We start from the raw sequence: 18809 nt of genomic DNA on the forward strand, positions 1-18809 counted from the left end.
TGTTCTGGTGTTACTATGTACTGGTGTTACTGTGTACTGGTGTTACTGTGTGTACTGGTGTTTCTGTGTGTACTGGTGTTACTGTGTGTACTGGTGATACTGTGTGTCCTGGTGTTGCTGTGTGTACTGGTGTTACTGTGTGTACTGGTGTTACTGTGTGTACTGGTGTTGCTGTGTGTACTGGTGTTACTGTGTGTACTGGTGTTACTGTGTGTACTGGTGTTACTGTGTGTACTGGTGTTACTGAGTGTACTGGTGTTACTGAGTGTACTGGTGTTACTGTGTGTACTGGTGTTACTGTGTGTACTGGTGTTACTGAGTGTACTGGTGTTACTGTGTACTGGTGTTACTGTGTGTACTGGTGTTACTGAGTACTGGTGTTACTGTGAACTGGTGTTACTGTGTACTGGTGTTACTGTGTGTACTGGTGTTACTGTGTACTGGTGTTACTGTGTGTACTGGTGTTACTGTGTGCACTGGTGTTACTGTGAACTGGTGTTACTGTGTACTGGTGTTACTGTGTGTACTGGTGTTACTGTGTGTACTGGTGTTACTGTGTGTACTGGTGATACTTTGTACTGGTGTTACTGTGTACTGGTGTTACTGTGTGTACTGGTGTTACTGTGTGTACTGGTGATACTGTGTACTGGTGTTACTGTGTACTGGTGTTACTGTGTGTACTGGTGTTACTGAGTGTACTGGTGTTACTGCGTGTACTGGTGTTACTGTGTGTACTGGTGTTACTGTGTACTGGTGTTACTGTGTGTACTGGTGTTACTGTGTACTGGTGTTACTGTGTACTGGTGTTACTGTGTGTACTGGTGTTACTGTGTGTACTGGTGATACTGTGTACTGGTGTTACTGTGTACTGGTGTTACTGTGTGTACTGGTGTTACTGAGTGTACTGGTGTTACTGCGTGTACTGGTGTTACTGTGTGTACTGGTGTTACTGTGTACTGGTGTTACTGTGTGTACTGGTGTTACTGTGTACTGGTGTTACTGTCTGTACTGGTGTTACTGTGTGCACTGGTGTTACTGAGTACTGGTGTTACTGTGAACTGGTGATACTGTGTACTGGTGTTACTGTGTACTGGTGTTACTGTGTGTACTGGTGTTACTGTGTACTGGTGTTACTGTCTGTACTGGTGTTACTGTGTGCACTGGTGTTACTGAGTACTGGTGTTACTGTGAACTGGTGATACTGTGTACTGGTGTTACTGTGTACTGGTGTTACTGTGTGTACTGGTGTTACTGTGTGTACTGGTGATACTGTGTACTGGTGTTACTGTGTACTGGTGTTACTGTGTGTACTGGTGTTACAGAGTGTACTGGTGTTGCTGTGTGTACGGGTGTTACTGTGTGCACTGGTGTTACTGAGTACTGGTGTTACTGTGAACTGGTGATACTGTGTACTGGTGTTACTGTGTACTGGTGTTAGTGTGTGTACTGGTGTTACTGTGTGTTCTGGTGTTACTGTGTGTACTGGTGTTACTGTGTGTACTGGTGTTACTGTGTGTACTGGTGTTACTGTGTGTTCTGGTGTTACTATGTACTGGTGTTACTGTGTACTGGTGTTACTGTGTGTACTGGTGTTACTGTGTGTACTGGTGTTACTGTGTGTACTGGTGATACTGTGTGTCCTGGTGTTGCTGTGTGTACTGGTGTTACTGTGTGTACTGGTGTTACTGTGTGTACTGGTGTTGCTGTGTGTACTGGTGTTACTGTGTGTACTGGTGTTACTGTGTGTACTGGTGTTACTGTGTGTACTGGTGTTACTGAGTGTACTGGTGTTACTGAGTGTACTGGTGTTACTGTGTGTACTGGTGTTACTGTGTGTACTGGTGTTACTGAGTGTACTGGTGTTACTGTGTACTGGTGTTACTGTGTGTACTGGTGTTATTGAGTACTGGTGTTACTGTGAACTGGTGTTACTGTGTACTGGTGTTACTGTGTGTACTGGTGTTACTGAGTACTGGTGTTACTGTGTGTACTGGTGTTACTGTGTGCACTGGTGTTACTGTGAACTGGTGTTACTGTGTACTAGTGTTACTGTGTGTACTGGTGTTACTGTGTGTACTGGTGTTACTGTGTGTACTGGTGATACTGTGTACTGGTGTTACTGTGTACTGGTGTTACTGTGTGTACTGGTGTTACTGTGTGTACTGGTGATACTGTGTACTGGTGTTACTGTGTATTGGTGTTACTGTGTGTACTGGTGTTACTGAGTGTACTGGTGTTACTGCGTGTACTGGTGTTACTGTGTGTACTGGTGTTACTGTGTACTGGTGTTACTGTGTGTACTGGTGTTACTGTGTACTGGTGTTACTGTGTGTACTGGTGTTACTGTGTGCACTGGTGTTACTGAGTACTGGTGTTACTGTGAACTGGTGATACTGTGTACTGGTGTTACTGTGTACTGGTGTTACTGTGTGTACTGGTGTTACTGTGTGTACTGGGGATACTGTGTACTGGTGTTACTGTGTACTGGTGTTACTGTGTGTACTGGTGTTACAGAGTGTACTGGTGTTACTGTGTGTACTGGTGTTACTGTGTGCACTGGTGTTACTGAGTACTGGTGTTACTGTGAACTGGTGATACTGTGTACTGGTGTTACTGTGTACTGGTGTTAGTGTGTGTACTGGTGTTACTGTGTGTACTGGTGATACTGTGTACTGGTGTTACTGTGTACTGGTGTTACTGTGTGTACTGGTGTTACTGTGTGTACTGGTGATACTGTGTACTGGTGTTACTGTGTACTGGTGTTACTGTGTGTACTGGTGTTACTGAGTGTACTGGTGTTACTGTGTGTACTGGTGTTACTGTGTACTGGTGTTACTGTGTGTACTAGTGTTACTGAGTGTACTGGTGTTACTGTGTGTACTGGTGTTACCGTGTGTACTGGTGTTACAGTGTGCACTGGTGTTACCGTGTGCACTGGTGTTACTGTGTGTACTGGTGTTACTGTGTACTGGTGTTACTGTGTACTGGTGTTACTGTGTACTGGTGTTACTGTGTGTACTGGTGTTACTTTGTACTGGTGTTACTGTGTTTACCAGTGTTACTGTGTGTACTGAGTGTACTGGTGTTACTGTGTGTACTGGTGTTACTGTGTGTACTGGTGTTACTGAGTGTACTGGTGTTACTGTGTGTACTGGTGTTACTGTGTACTGGTGTTACCGTGTGTACTGGTGTTACTGTGTACACTGGTGTTACCATGTGTACTGGTGTTACTGTGTGCACTGGTGTTACTGTGTGCACTGGTGTTACTGTGTACTGGTGTTACTGTGTACTTGTGTTACTGTGTGTACTGGTGTTACTGAGTGTACTGGTGTTACTGTGTGTACTGGTGTTACTGTCTGGACTGGTGTAACTGTGTATACTGGTGTTACTGTGTATACTGGTGTTACTGTGTGCACTGGTGTTACTGTGTGTTCTAGTGTTACTGTGTGCACTGATGTTACTGTGTACTGGTGTTACTGTGTATTGTAGTTACTGTGTGTTCTAGTGTTACTGTGTGCACTGGTGTTACTGTGTTCTGGTGTTACTATGTACTGGTGTTACTGTGTGTACTGGTGTTACTGTGTGTACTAGTGTTACTGTGTGTACTGGTGTTACTGTGTACTGGTGTTACTCTGTATTGTAGTTACTGTGTGTACTGGTGTTACTGTGTATTGTAGTTACTGTGTGTACTGGTGTTACAGTGTTACTGGTGTTACTGTGTACTGGTGTTACTGTGTGTACTGGTGTTACTGTGTGTATACTGGTGTTACTGTATTGCTGGTGTTACTGTGTGTACTGGTGTTACTGTGTGTACTGGTGTTACTGTGTGTACTGGTGTTACTGTGTGTACTGGTGTTACTGTGTGCACTGGTGTAACTGTGTATACTGGTGTTACTGTGCATACTGGTGTTACTGTGTGTACTGGTGTTACTGTGTGTACTAGTGTTACTGTGTGCACTGGTGTTACTGTGTACTGGTGTTACTGTGTATTGTAGTTACTGTGTGTACTGGTGTTACTGTGTACTGGTGTTACTGTGTGCACTGGTGTTACTGTGTACTGGTGTTACTGTGTGTACTGGTGTTACTGTGTGTACTAGTGTTACTGTGTGTACTGGTGTTACTGTGTACTGGTGTTACTGTGTATTGTAGTTACTGTGTGCACTGGTGTTACTGTGTATTGTAGTTACTGTGTGTACTGGTGTTACTGTGTGTACTGGTGTTACTGTGTGTACTGGTGTTACTGTGTGTACTGGTGTTACTGTATTACTGTTGTTACTGTGTGTACTGGTGTTACTGTGTGTACTGGTGTTACTGTGTGTACTGGTGTTACTGTGTGTACTGGTGTTACTGTGTGTACTGGTGTTACTGTGTACTGTAGTTAATGTGTGTACTGGTGTTACTGTGTGTACTGGTGTTACTGTATTACTGTGTGTACTGGTGTTACTGTATGTACTGGTGTTACTGTGTGTACTGATGTTACTGTGTGTACTGGTGTTACTGTTTGTACTGGTGTTACTGTGTGTACTGGTGTTACTGTGTGTACTGGTGTTACTGTTGTACTGGTGTTACTGTTTGTACTGGTGTTACTGTGTGTACTGGTGTTACTTTGTGTACTGGTGTTACTGTGTGTACTGGTGTTACTTTGTGTACTGGTGTTACTGTTTGTACTGGTGTTACTGTTTGTACTGGTGTTACTGTGTGTACTGGTGTTACTGTTGTACTGGTGTTACTGTTTGTACTGGTGTTACTGTGTGTACTGGTGTTACTTTGTGTACTGGTGTTACTGTGTGTACTGGTGTTACTGTGTGTACTGGTGTTACTGTGTGTACTGGTGTTACTGTGTGACCTGGTGTTACTGTGTGTACTGGTGTTACTGTTTGTACTGGTGTTACTGTGTGTACTGGTGTTACGTTGTGTACTGGTGTTACTGTGTGTACTGGTGTTACTGTGTGTACTGGTGTTACTGTGTACTGTTGTTACTGTGTGTACTGGTGTTACTGTGTGTACTGGTGTTACTGTGTGTACTGTTGTATGGAGGTTGATATGGAGAAGGTGTTAGCTCATGCAGCAGCTCCACCCTCTCCACGTTGCTACAATTGTCCAGTGGAAAGGCAAATGGCAATATGCTTGCGTCCAGCACCGTCACAGAAGCGGCCAGAACGAGATTGAAGCCAACATCTGCCTTAGGGTCACTAGCTCCAGTTTTTTGGTTGACTTCTGAATCCCGTCCCAAAACTGAGTATAGCCCCAAGGCAGCGGATGTTTGAGATCAGGGTTGTCCTTTCCTTAGATGAGCTGCCTTCCCAGGCGGTCGAGTCCCATCTATCCGGAGCCGCTGGCTGTAAGGCGCCAGAGGCACGAGGTCGTACACGAGAACGAGGACCTGAAGGGCCACCTCTGTACTACACCTAAAGCAGGCTGGTAGCCTCTCTGAGGTCCCTGCAGAACCTCTAGACCCAGCATTATTATGACCACATGTGAGGTCATAATAATGACAGCATTACACCAAAGATAGTATAATGCTTCCATTATAACACCAGAGATGGAATAATGCTCCCCATATAACACATGTGGTTATAATAATGCCTGCATAACACCAGGGATGATATAACACTCCCTGAATAACACCAGGGGTAGTATAATGCTCCCTGTATAACATGATGGATGGTACAATGTTACCCGTATAAAACAGGTGTGGTCATAATAATGCCTTCATTACACCAAGGATCCCTGTATAACACCAGTGATAGTATAATGCTCCCTGCATGCCATCCAAGGATTATATAATGCTCTCATTATAACACCAGGGGTAGCATTAGGCTCCCCATATAACACATGTGTAGTCATAATAATGCCTTCATAACACTAGGGATGGTATAATGCACCCCGTATAACAAAAAAGGATGGTATAATGCTCCTCATATATCATGGTCATAATAATGTCTGTATAACACCAAAGATGGAAGAAAGCTCGCCATATAACACAAGGGATGGTATAATGCTCCCTGTATAACACTAGGGATGGTATAATGCTCCTATTATAACACGAGGGATAGCATTAGGCTCCCCATATAACACATGTGTGGTCATAATAATGCCTGCATAGGACCAGGAATATTATAATGCTGCCTGTGTAACACCAGGGATGATATAATGCTGCCTGTGTAACACCAGGGATGATATAATGCTCCCCGAATAACACATTAGTGGTAATAATAATGCCGACATAACACCAGGAATGATATATAATTATTTATATAACAGCGGAGAGTCCACTATATCTGGACCACTAGCAATAGAACCCAAGTACCTGCATGTTGACGAGTCCGCTCTGTATTATCTGCGTCACACCAGTGAAGGCGTATAGTAACCTTGTCAACACGTGTACAGACAATGTGTATTATCTGCGTCACACCAGTGAAGGCGTATAGTAACCTTGTCAACACGTGTACAGACAATGTGTATTATCTGCGTCACACCAGTGAAGGCGTATAGTAACCTTGTCAACACGTGTACAGACAATGTGTATTATCTGCGTCACACCAGTGAAGGCGTATAGTAACCTTGTCAACACGTGTACAGACAATGTGTATTATCTGCGTCACACCAGTGAAGGCGTATAGTAACCTTGTCAACACGTGTACAGACAATGTGTATTATCTGCGTCACACCAGTGAAGGCGTATAGTAACCTTGTCAACACGTGTACAGACAATGTCTGTTGCAGCCGCGATGACACTATATTACATGGTCCGAACACATGCGGAGCCCACTAACATCTATTTGACATGAATGAAGACTTATAATACTTATGAAAATTATAAGTCTAACAAGACTTATAACGAGAGTGTGCAACCACATGTGCACAATCCTATTAATAATATGCTGATGTTTATATAACAACGTGTGCACCTCAATTAATGGGTTTGAAAGTTTTAATCCCAATGACAACTATATGATACCAATAAGAACTTAATAATACATATTCATCAACCCTGACTGATTTTTTTGTTTACCAGATTGGGGCCTTCCTAAATCACATGCACCCGTTCCTTCAGCGCCAGCAGCTCAACTACTCCATCTACTTTGTCGAACAGGAAGGTTAGTGATGCTAATATTTGCTTGTTGAGGGCTTCTATCCCTCTGACTAGTGCTCTTGCCTCTTAGTTTAATTGGAAGAGGATCTCTCCAAATGTCATATGTGTTTGAGGTTAACTAAACAAATCTAAATTATTTGAACAATGAACATTTCCATTTTTGTTTATATAGATTTACATTCACGATAACCTTGTTACTGTGATATTTGGGTCAAAGTTTTCAATGAAGGTTTGCTTTATTAACATTATCTTGGTGGCGGATGTAGATGCACAATGTTCACTAGTGTGTCACATTCTTCAACTATTTTTTTTACCATTGTAGTCGATGTGGATTTTGCATTTAATGCAGCTGCTCTTGTTGGTTGAATGTTGAGTTTGATGCGCAGGGCTTCAGATGCTTCACAGTCCAGTAAGTAATGTAATAGTGGTGCCTCTGCTTCTGTTGCAAAGATAAGACACTCTCTAACTATTGGGTTTATTACCTCCCAGCAGCACTTGTAACCAAGTCTGAGTCTGTGTATTGCTACTGCAATGTCTTTGGATATTTTTTTGCCAGACATGAAAGAGGAGAACCCAGTGGCTTGTTCATTACACATCGCAGTGGATCTTCCTTCCGCTAATTTGGCTCTGTGGCGACTTTTGATAGTTGTGAGTATTTTCTTCTTGATTTTCTCCTAAATCTGTGAGAAACTTGGAGGTATTTTTACCTGTACAACAGGTAGAGCAGTGGCAGTTTTTGCTAGTGAGTCTGCCTTTTCATTACCAACTATGCCAATGTGACTTGGTATCCAATTTAGGGTGATTGACAGCTGTTTCGGTATCGACACCGTTGTTGGAGTGGGGAGTGGTATTTTCAATGCCATTTATGGACCTGCACTCCAACTCCCAGGTATTAGGTGCGATGTAGTCAACGTCATCTGTTGGTGGTGGTGTGGCGCCGGTGAAAGACTCCTGTTTCATACCTCAGTTAGATGGTGAGGTCGATGATGATGACCTCTGGTGGGTTGCGTACCGATATCAATGCCATCTAGGCTGTGAAAGCAATTACAATTTCAATTCCCCTGGGAGTTATTCCCCTGGGAGCTATTCAATACCTGGGAGTTAAGTCAGCTGTCACGGGCTGCTTCCTGGGGGTGGAGGCCTGGTCGAGGACCGGGCCGCGGGGACACTAAAGCCCCGAAATCATCTCAAGATAACCTCAAGATACATACCCTTTCTTTAACCACCCAATATACTGACTGTCTAGTTAATGACGTTTTATGTTCACAGTGGTGACGTAAGGAGGCGATTGCGATGAGGAGGACAGTTCACCTTGGGCAGTCCAGAACTCTTGACTTGGTCCTGTGAGAGGACAAAGTGACCGCCGTCGGTAGTAGCAGTGTGTTAGTTGCTGGATTTATGTAGTGTTGTATGGACAGACGTACCTGGGAATTGGCCAAGAAGAGTTACGAGATGACGGTAGTGCATCTGTTGAGAAGTGCTGCTAGTGTATTGCTAGAGACTTCTGCCAGGGTGTTAGCTAACCCTGTACATGATTATTTAAGACCCCTGTCAGCTTGTGGCTGAAGCCCTTTGCCAGTGAATTTCTTGAGAGCAGATGTGGGGTACTAGGGCATTGTGATGATACGATGCGTAGACTGGCCCATGTCGAAGGTGTATTCGCCAGTGATTGCCATTGAGTGTAGACAATGTATATGTGAAGATAGTGGACTCACCAGGGCTTGATGAACACTACGGATCTACTGAGTGTCCTGAGTGAAAGCGACAGTGTAAATGTGTAGTTATAATTAGAGATATATATTGGTGAAGGTGATAATGTATTGGTGAAGGTGTAATTGCGTGTTGTTTATTCCCCGTTCATTCCTTGCACTGTTACTTGCTACCACCAATTCTTGAAAACTTACCATCGACTTTGGGTAGGATCAAGGAGAAGTTATGAGAAACGTTAACAGAAAGAACCCTGTTACTGGCCCCAAGCTGGCTGTAAAAAGACAGTGTGCTTCTTTTCCTAGATGTAGGATTTATGTGATAAGTTGTATATTATCTCTGTGCTGGATGAATAACAATGCCTAAAACGAAGATTTAGAGATGGTATGAATGATGGCATCTTGTAAATTATTCTTAATTTCTTAATTTATAGCCCCTGTCAGGGAATATAATTCTGTTTGCAATGTTGAGTACCTACTGTTCATGCTCCAGTAAGTTTCATGGTTCTTAGTGTAACCTGCTGCCCCAGCAGAATCTTTTTTTTTATCAACTGATCCATGTGTGACGATGTGAGTGGTTGTCGGTCATGAGATGGTTTCCATTTGTTGTTCTATGACTGCTTTGAACCTCTGCGAGTCACAAGCTCATTTTCTAACTGGTAATCCTTCAGTGATTACCTTTAAACTCGGTTCTTCCCATGGAGGAGTTTGCCGAAAATGTTGATATAGACGATCTTCTCCTTTTTCTCTAATAGTCAGTTTCAAGTCCACTTTCTCAATCTTTCGCTTCAATCTTGACCAGATTTTCCGTCCAAGTACTTGTTCTATATTGAAGGTTTCTATGCAGTAATCTGTTTACGCAATCTTTGATTGGCAGTCTGGCGGTGGTTCCACCACGTTTTACTGTTTTGGTGGATATTTTTTGTTTAATTTTGTTTTCTAAGGCTGGCAAGATGGTTTCCATTCTTAGATTCTCTCGCCATGAGAGAATAGGTGCTCGCAGTATTGTTTTGAAGGCATCGTTTTGAGACACTATAGTTTCTCCCATTGGTTATCACTAGGGGATGTATGAGCAGGAGCAGCATAGTCAATGAATGACCTAACTGCTTGAACGTAGTACATTTTGAGTACTGGTAGAGATGCACCATCTCTAAAACTTGTCAGGGAATGCTAAGCTGAGTTTCTGGTTTTGTAACGTTGCAGAAGATATTAAATTTCTTGAGTTAATTACAACTAGGTGTCTATTATGACACCAAAGTATTGAAAATTTTAGTGACCCACTCAATTTCCTTTCCTTGAATTGCAGCTCTGATGCCTTGAGTTCTCATTTTAACGGCCATTGGCACTGTGGAGAAATGCCCGACAGACCACTGGAACATTATCTAACACAGTGCACAGTTACAAACCCATTAAGATTTCAACTTAGATTCAACAGAGCAGAGGAAGTTGTTAAACGCATATGACAAAATCTTACTGAAGCGACCATACGAATCATAACTACTCATACTCCGCCCAAGTAAAACAGAAACAAGCAACGTGGGCGAGCCAGGGGCTTAGGGCCCGCGCAGGAATATCCGTGAAAAAAATGGCCATTGCTTTGCATTTGTTGTTTATGCGTTCTGAGCATAAAATAAGGAACTGCTATGCGTTCCACTTCCCTGCTGATGATATCTAGGCATTTTTGTGCACGATTCATAGCGCCTTTGCCATTGATGATGACCACAAAGTCGTCTGCATAGTTAAGCAGTTTGGCTTTTGGTAACTTGAGCTTCATGAATTGTTCCATGAGACAGTTGAAGAGGAAGGGGCTTAGTATTCCTCCCTGCGGAGTCCCATTTTCCAGCCTCTTTGAGGAGGATGTTTTTCCTTGGAATTTGACTTTAGGTTCTCTGTTGTTTATACTTTGGCAAATGCAAGAGCGTGTCCCTTGATTTTCTTATCCACAAGGCAGCACAGTGTAGCTGGAGCATTGGTCTAGCTCTAAGGCTTTTTCAAAGTCCAGAAAAATAAGGATTCCTGGTTTGTCATAGATTTGATCCAGGTGGGAGATAAGGCATTCTGTGGTTTTTATGTCAGTAAAACCATTTTGGTGCAGTGGTTTGGCTTTCCATTCAAATCAATTAAGAGCCATTCTTTCTGCAGTTTTGGCCTGTTCATCCTAAAGGTTTCCAATGTCTTTTGTTGGCTTCGGTTCTTGGTGAATCAAGTAATTTATTATGAGCATTTAAGTCACCCGATATGATAGTTGGTTTGGTGACTGTTATTTCAGAGATTGCAGAGAGATCCATATCGTGTTCTCATTGGCTCCTGTATACATTGAAGATGTATAGGATTGAATTCCTCATAGTGAGATTAACTCGAATAATTTCGACGTCCTCACCACAGTTAGGCAGGTCTCTGATTGCTGTGGCATTGATATGATTTCTTACTAGTATTGAAGTGCCTCTGGTGCCACCTTGTGCAATTGGGGAGTGGAAACCGTGATATCATGTGATATTGATACTTCTTTCAGTCCTTGTAAATGTTTCTTGAAGTAAAACAATATCAATGTTGTCCTTGAGAAGCACTGCTCTGAGTGTTTGTGTTTTGTTTTTGAATCCTTTGATATTCCAATGTATATTCATAAGTGTTGTTATTGGCCATTATTATGTTATAGTAGAGTCCACCAAGGACTCAAAACCATTGACTCGTTTGTAGTTTATTATGTGCTGATTTTCCCGACTGCTTGTGTCGTCTTGGTTAGAGTGGAGACTGCCACTGGGCGCTGAAACCATTCAGCTTCGTCACCTTCTTCGACTTCATCGAGCATTACAGGTAGGGCTTGTAAACGTGTGGAAAAAACAAGTTCAATAGACTGTTTTTGGTCCTCTGTTAACATTTCCTTCTTTAAGTGAGGGTTGGTCTGTTCCAGTGCTTGGAATACTTTGTCAAGCATCTTGCTGAAGGTCTCTGTCAGGGAGGCAATAATCATTGGAACAGTAGACACTTGATATATCTTTGGCTCCTTTTCTTTTTCCTGGGTAGGTGAGGAGAATCTGGGTTGGGTCGTGGTGTCTTTGCTACATTCAGGTACTGGGGCATTAGATTATCAAGGGGGTCGTCATTTGTGCTTGGGATGTCTTGGAGGCAATAGCAGGTGTACTCATTTTGCTCCCCTGATCTGTTCGGTTGTTGTTGCCTTGTGGAGTATTGCTTTGGTTTCTCCAGTTATTCGAGGTCAGGGACAGGAGTTTTAGATTCAGCTACTCGTAACAAAAGTTCCAAGCAGCACGGCTATGGTGAGCTCGTAGTGGACTTAACTGGCACAGGAGCGGGGCTGTGAGAGAGAGACAGGAGTTGTTGTTTAAGATTCGCTACTCAGAACAATAAGTTCCAGTAGCACGGGCTATGGTGAGCCCGTGAGTGGAGGCTCTTTGGAGCCATTATCTGTATCAGTGGCTGATACTAGAGATGTGGCGATGGATGGGGGTCTTCATGATGGTTTTTAGCCTGGAGGGCTGGCTATACCAGTTATGGAGCTGGTGGGGTTAGTGTAGACCTCTAGGTTTTCCGTTTTTTCTTTGCCTGCGACTTTGGCTGAGCAGTGCTGTCGTTAGAGTTTGGTGACGTGGCCTCCATGAGTAAGTCTTGAACCATGTAGGTGTCGTAAGACAGGAGAGAACATGTCGAATTTATACTGCTGGGAGGTCAGATGTATACAATTAGGTGACGAGTAAGGTGTAAAGGTAGGAGGCATGAGGAAATAACCTATACATAATAATATTAGTCACGTGTAGTGGGCATGGCGTTTTGAGCCGTGACGTCATCGTTGGCATCTTCACGTTCCGGTCTCGCTCTCACTCTTATGGTGGGTAGAGTTAATTGTTCCGCTATTGGAGTATTTATGGTGTGTTGTTCTACTTTTATTTGAAGGCTTCAAGAATCTGAAATCTTTCAATGGATTTTGTCTAATTTGCAAATGTTTTTATTCTGAATTTCTCTTGTTAGGGTGATGTCACGAGCCTCGTGAGCTTGGTCGACGTCGAAGTCACTCCTAATTGTTAAGTAAGTAAGTGGGCATCTATCAGTCTCAGGAGACTATGGAGTTGCGCTCTGGTTGTCGGTCTGGAGTGGCCTCTCCAGGGCGCAAATCCAGGGTAGGTTGATACGGTGGAGAAGCTGTTACCCATGCAGCAGGTCTCTCCTCTCCACGGCGCCGAAATCCTCCAATGGAAAGACAAACGCCAATACAGTTGGTTCCTGTGCCGTCGCAGGAACTGTCAGAACGAGCTTGAATAACGAGGTTGACTGTAATGCATGAAATTTCTGTAGCTTCTAATTGTTAGAAGCTCCAGAAATCACATGTGTTAGTCAAAACCAAAGAGATCCCAGGTTAGGTTAGGTTATAATAGATTTGGCTCCTCTTCATGTTCTCCCCCTTTCTACTGTGGGTGAGCAGGGAAACGGGCCTTACCCTTATATCCTGTAAAGAGGCTCCCATTTTCCAGGATATCAGAGGGGGATCCGAAGGGAAATGTTGCCAAGCTGTGTGCTCCTTAAAGGGGGCCCTCCATCCATTGCCAAAGTTTGGTTATCTCCTCCCTGAAGATTCTTGATGCTGAAGGAATACACGTTGAAGGGAGCACCATCCTGGAGAGGGGAATCTGCTGTCGTCCGGTCCTCAAAAGGTCGCGCTTCTGTAGTGTAGAAAGTTTGTGTGCCTCTTCCGGTAGAATCCTCTCTGTTCGGGAAATACGACCAAATTATATAAAAATCCTTCTTGAGTTCGCTGTTAACACTCGTTATCCATTTTATTCGGATAACTAACGAATAGGCGAGAGATCTCTGTAAGGATGCTGGATGACAGGAAGTATGCAAGAGATAAGAATGCAGGTTAGAATCTTTTTAAACCATTTTAGTTTGGAGTCTCTTTCTCGTTCAAGTTATACACAAGTGTCGAGGAAGGGTAGCTCCTTGGGGATAGATGCGACTGTAAAACCCAAATCTGGGCGGAAACCATTAGCCCATGTGCGAAAAATATTGACCTCTACCTCACACACACTCCAATCGCTGTTCCTTTAATCTGTCGGTAAGCTATTGTCAGAACACAGGAGCGTGTCCTTTAGGTTACAGTCTAAGACATGGCGCAAGCACCGTCCCACTAGCACCCTCCCAGGGGAAACGTCTTACTCCGGCGTCTGGTAGGTCGTCTGCAATTTCTCCTTTTGTGTTCCTCAAAGAAAGCTGTTACTTAACGGGTTGCTGCCACTTGAGGGGTGCTTGGGTACAAGGCCGAGACATCTAGAGAGAAAAGTTTGGCTCCTTCCTGATATGGTTGGTTAAAGTCAGCAATTTTACGAAGAAAATATGAAGGGTCGTACAGTCTCTCAAGCAATAGTTTCAGTAGTGGAGAGAGGATCGCTGTGAGGGTTATATCTACCGGCCTCGTTGGAGCCCTCCAACCATTCAGATCCGGCCGTCCTACCAAGACCCTCTCGAGGGATGATAGTTTTTATGAACTCTCGCTAAGAAATATTGAGGAGGAAACATAGTAATGTGGATCATGAAGCTATCTCTTGATGCCGCTGAGAATATTCCTCCTCTTTTCCTGTTTTCAACTGGAACTGGACCGTCCACATAGTTGTTGTCCAGGAGGATAATAAGACTGTTGCTTCCGTTTGCCGCAGGCTGGAGCGTCACCTCTGGGTTTGCCGCAGGTTGGAGCGTCACCTCTGGGTTTGCCGCAGGTTGGAGCGTCACCTCTGGGTTTGCCGCAGGTTGGAGCGTCACCTCTGGGTTTTCCGCAGGCTGAAGGGTCACCTCTGGGTTTGCCGCAGGTTGGAGCGTCACCTCCGGGTTTGCCGCAGGTTGGAGCGTCACCTCTGGGTTTGCCGCAGGTTGGAGCGTCACCTCTGGGTTTGCCGCAGGTTGGTCACCTCTGGGTTTGCCGCAGGTTGGAGGGTCACCTCTGGGTTTGCCGCAGGTTGGAGCGTCACCTCTGGGTTTGCCGCAGGTTGGTCACCTCTAGGTTTGCCGCAGGCTGGATGGTCACTTTTAGGTTTGCCGCAGGTTGGAGCGTCACCTCTGGGTTTGTGTACAGTTGAGGTTCGGAGGTCTGTCGCCTCCATTCCTGTTACAAGACTGGTCTCTTCTTGTGCTGTTGTTTTAATTGTGGCAGAAATGTCCATTCCACCAATTTCCACGCCCTTCCAGTCGACTGTTACCCTGAGTCCTGTAGTTCCTTGTGTCTCTACTGAAATCCTGTCTGCATGTCTTTCCTTCTACAGTGTGGTAGAAGGGCGGCCTCTGGTTGACATGTTGCCTGTTGTACTGTATTTTTTCTTTGACTTCTAGGAGGAACCCATTGTTCTGTCTGCATGTTCCCTGGTTCTTATCAAGCAACGAGCCCCAGATGTGCATGAATGATATTGTATTATTCATACAATACTTTTCGTGACGTTAGTTTATTTCAGAGGTGGCCAAACCACGGCTCGGGAGCCACATGCGACCATTTGACCTTTAATTAATATGCCGTTCGTGAGCAATTCTAGTGAATTCAAATATTCTAGAAATGTCGTCCTGAATCCAGAGCAAGAAACGTATGGCTATATAAACAGCTGGGATACTTAGGGAAGGGAGAATAGTATAAGTGCGGGTCTAGCTTGTACACTTCATATTAAATCTAGTTTTTAGTGTATTTGAAAACTTTGTGAAGGAAAATATCTTACAAATTGTAAGATACGAAAATAGGAAGAGGAAAACTCAAATTTTCAGCCATAGTCGGAGGAAGAGTTTGTTCTGTAATGAGGTTTGTGAAGGGGAAGCATCGTGCTGTCCTTACAAACCAACATCTGACGAAGCTAATTCGCTCTGACAATATATCAGCCAGATATGGAACGACTTATATGCAAGATGAAGACATAAAAGACCAATACTAGCAGTAAATAGCGTTTTAAATTGCTTGATATGTGTAGCATTGTATTTTTGTCAAAAAAATTTTAATTTTAATAATTAAATTTCTTACTTACAAAATTAATCTTAAAATATTTCAATTTTTTGCTCTACTTTTTTGTTAAATATTTGTCTCTCTGATTGCTGAAACTAACAAATTAAGTTTAAAAACTGCCTGCATGAATATATATTATGGCATTCAATATGCAGATTTTTAAATTTAAATATAATTTTTGTAAAAAAAAACTGTATATAACAATAAAAACGTAAGTGTAAATTTTGTTGATGTCTGTGGCTCTCAAACATCTGAGCTTTATCATTTGTGGATGAAAGAGTGAGCAAGTTGGACCACTCTCGGTTTATACAAGGCGTTCACTACATCACTCACACCTGACTGTCGACTCCGGCCACATGACTGGGACCACTCCATAATACCTAATTATATCTGGTACTACTTTATTACAAGTAGCTTCTTTTACCCAACAGCTTCTAGCTTCTACCACGTTAAGTATCGTGTCCAGGTTCTGAGAGGCGGGTGATAGGCCTGATGTTGCTGCCTGACAATATGTTGATCAATCCATCCACTGACTAGACTCCATGTTCCCTGGAAGACATACACTAACTCTTTTTCTTGTATTTCTAGACTAAATCCTTCCCATATTTCTACTTTTAAATCCCAGAACAATCAAATTCCTCTCTGTTCCTTTTGTTTTGTTGTAGTAATGAGCAGCTGTCCTGCTTACACGTTCCCACTAATGTTCTCATAGTTTTCGTTCAAGTTCTCATCCTGTAAAACAGGGAAATGGTCTGTCATATTAACCGCTGCCTTCATGATTATTAGCTGGCAGTCCTTTGCCATGGTTCTAGCTCCTCATTTATCGTCTACTCTCCGGGTATCCTGCTGGAGAGTAGACGTTCTATGTCTTAGCATGCTATTAGATGTTTTATCCTGCTCTGTAAGCCTGGTAACTTCTGGCCTAAAGTTCCAGTCTTGAGTTAAGGGCATGATGTGTGCCACTGCTGTTGACTCGCCAGTTGCTATTTATCCAAGTTGTCATACATATGTTTGAAATCATTAGAATCGACCAGAGTTCCGGAATTTAATAAACAAGTGCAGGAGTCATTAGTTTACGTGCTATTTTATATTCATATTCACATAATTTTGTTTTCATATTTTCTAAAGTCTGTTAGTTTATTGATTTTATTTCCCTAACTACTACTCTCATTTTCCTGTCAATGTATTCGTTCTACACAGACAAACCAACATGTTACAACTGATGGTAATGTTCCCGTATTACGTTGACAATATATTTATGTATCACATCTCTGCTCTAACAGGTGCGGCACCCTTCAATCGCGCCAGTTTACTGAACGTGGGCTTCAAGGAGGCCCGCAAGGAGGGTCCGTGGGACTGCTACGCCTTTCACGACATTGATCTGCTGCCTGAAAATGACTTCCACCTCTATCACTGTTCACCTCAGCCAAGACACCTGGCTGTTGCTCTCTCAACATTCAATTATAGGTGAGAAAAGACACCAGCATTTGATGCTCGTGTCTTCTTGCGCTAATAGTCAAATGTTGACTGTTCGCATCAAATGTTAGACATGTGCTAATAGTCATATTTGTGTATTTATCTGGTAATATCAGAGGAAACATTATTAACTCAATAATGTATAACTTTTGGAAGGGAAGAATAAGACTCCACAGACGACTGTTAAATAATTTGAAGTCAAAACTGATGGGGATAATATTTAGTTCTCATTTCAAAGTTTTGTCGTTGCCACCACAACGGCAAAGTTTTGTCGTTGCCACCACAACGGCAAAGTTTTGTCGTTGCCACCACAACGGCAAAGTTTTGTTGTTACCACCACAACGGCAAAGTTTTGTCGTTGCCACCACAACGGCAAAGTTTTGTTGTTGCCACCACAACGGCAAAGTTTTGTTGTTGCCACCACAACGGCAAAGTTTTTTCGTTGCCACCACAACGGCAAAGTTTTGTTGTTGCCACCACAACGGCAAAGTTTGTCGTTGCCACCACAACGGCAAAGTTTTGTTGTTGCCACCACAACGGCAAAGTTTTGTTGTTGCCACCACAACGGCAAAGTTTTGTTGTTGCCACCACAACGGCAAAGTTTTGTTGTTGCCACCACAACGGCAAAGTTTTGTCGTTGCCACCACAACGGCAAAGTTTTGTTGTTGCCACCACAACGGCAAAGTTTTGTCGTTGCCACCACAACGGCAAAGTTTTGTTGTTGCCACCACAACGGCAAAGTTTTGTTGTTGCCACCACAACGGCAAAGTTTTCGAACGGAAACAAGTAGAGTGCTGAGTACTTTGAGTGACTGTTTCAAGGTTACCGCTAATAGAGACGGAAGTGTGAGTATTATGAGATCATATGTGTAAAGGAGGACTAAAATAGCAAGTTCCTAAGAACTGATGCCATAGAAATATCTACAGAAGTAATGTAACTATGTTTTGTAGGCTTAAGACTCAACCCTGGCATGTCTGTTCAAATAATTAGGAAGACAGTTTTTGTGTAAGTTGAATAAATGAAGCGTTTTGGTGAAAAAGGAGCAGTACTAGATTTGAGACACATACTATAAACAAAAGCTAATTAGACTTTCGTAGAGCAGTGTAATTACAAAGGAAAATGTTTATTAACATTTTACAACAGTCTCCAGTGTTGAGGCAGTCTTTCATGTGTTGTAGTGTTATCTTCAAGGACATATTAAATGTAATTTTGATATTGATAAAAGATTTGTTCCAGAAAACAGGTAAAGAATATTTATATACGAATAAAATGTGAGTAAATAAGAGCATAAATAAATAGAGTAAATAAGAGTACATGCCATAAGAGTGAAGGTTTAGTGTGGGCTGCAAGGGAAGGATTACAATTGAAACGTAAGAAAGAGTGCAAATGTCATCAAGTAACATAAAAATAAACAGAACTAATAATATTGAAAGATCTGTGGTAGAATAAAAGGTAGAGATCTGGCGACAGAAGAGAAACTTGGAGACCTCATCAATTGAGGAAGAAAGTATAGGAAAATAATCAATAGCAACTCTAGATCTATCAG

At 42.9% G+C, this 18809-nt stretch overlaps 1 protein-coding gene across 1 annotated transcript in view; it reads left to right on the top strand.

Moving 5' to 3' along the window:
- LOC138365877 (beta-1,4-galactosyltransferase 4-like) overlaps positions 1-18809 on the top strand; it is a 98313-nt gene that overhangs the window by 40621 nt on the left and 38883 nt on the right. Inside the window, exons 3-4 of the mRNA XM_069326545.1 lie at positions 7019-7100; positions 17071-17254. Of these exons, the coding sequence (XP_069182646.1) occupies positions 7019-7100; positions 17071-17254 (266 nt within the window). The remainder of the gene's footprint in view (positions 1-7018; positions 7101-17070; positions 17255-18809) is intronic.

This window comes from Procambarus clarkii, chromosome 2 (assembly GCF_040958095.1).
Source record: "Procambarus clarkii isolate CNS0578487 chromosome 2, FALCON_Pclarkii_2.0, whole genome shotgun sequence".
NCBI classification, from domain to species: Eukaryota; Metazoa; Arthropoda; class Malacostraca; order Decapoda; family Cambaridae; genus Procambarus; species Procambarus clarkii.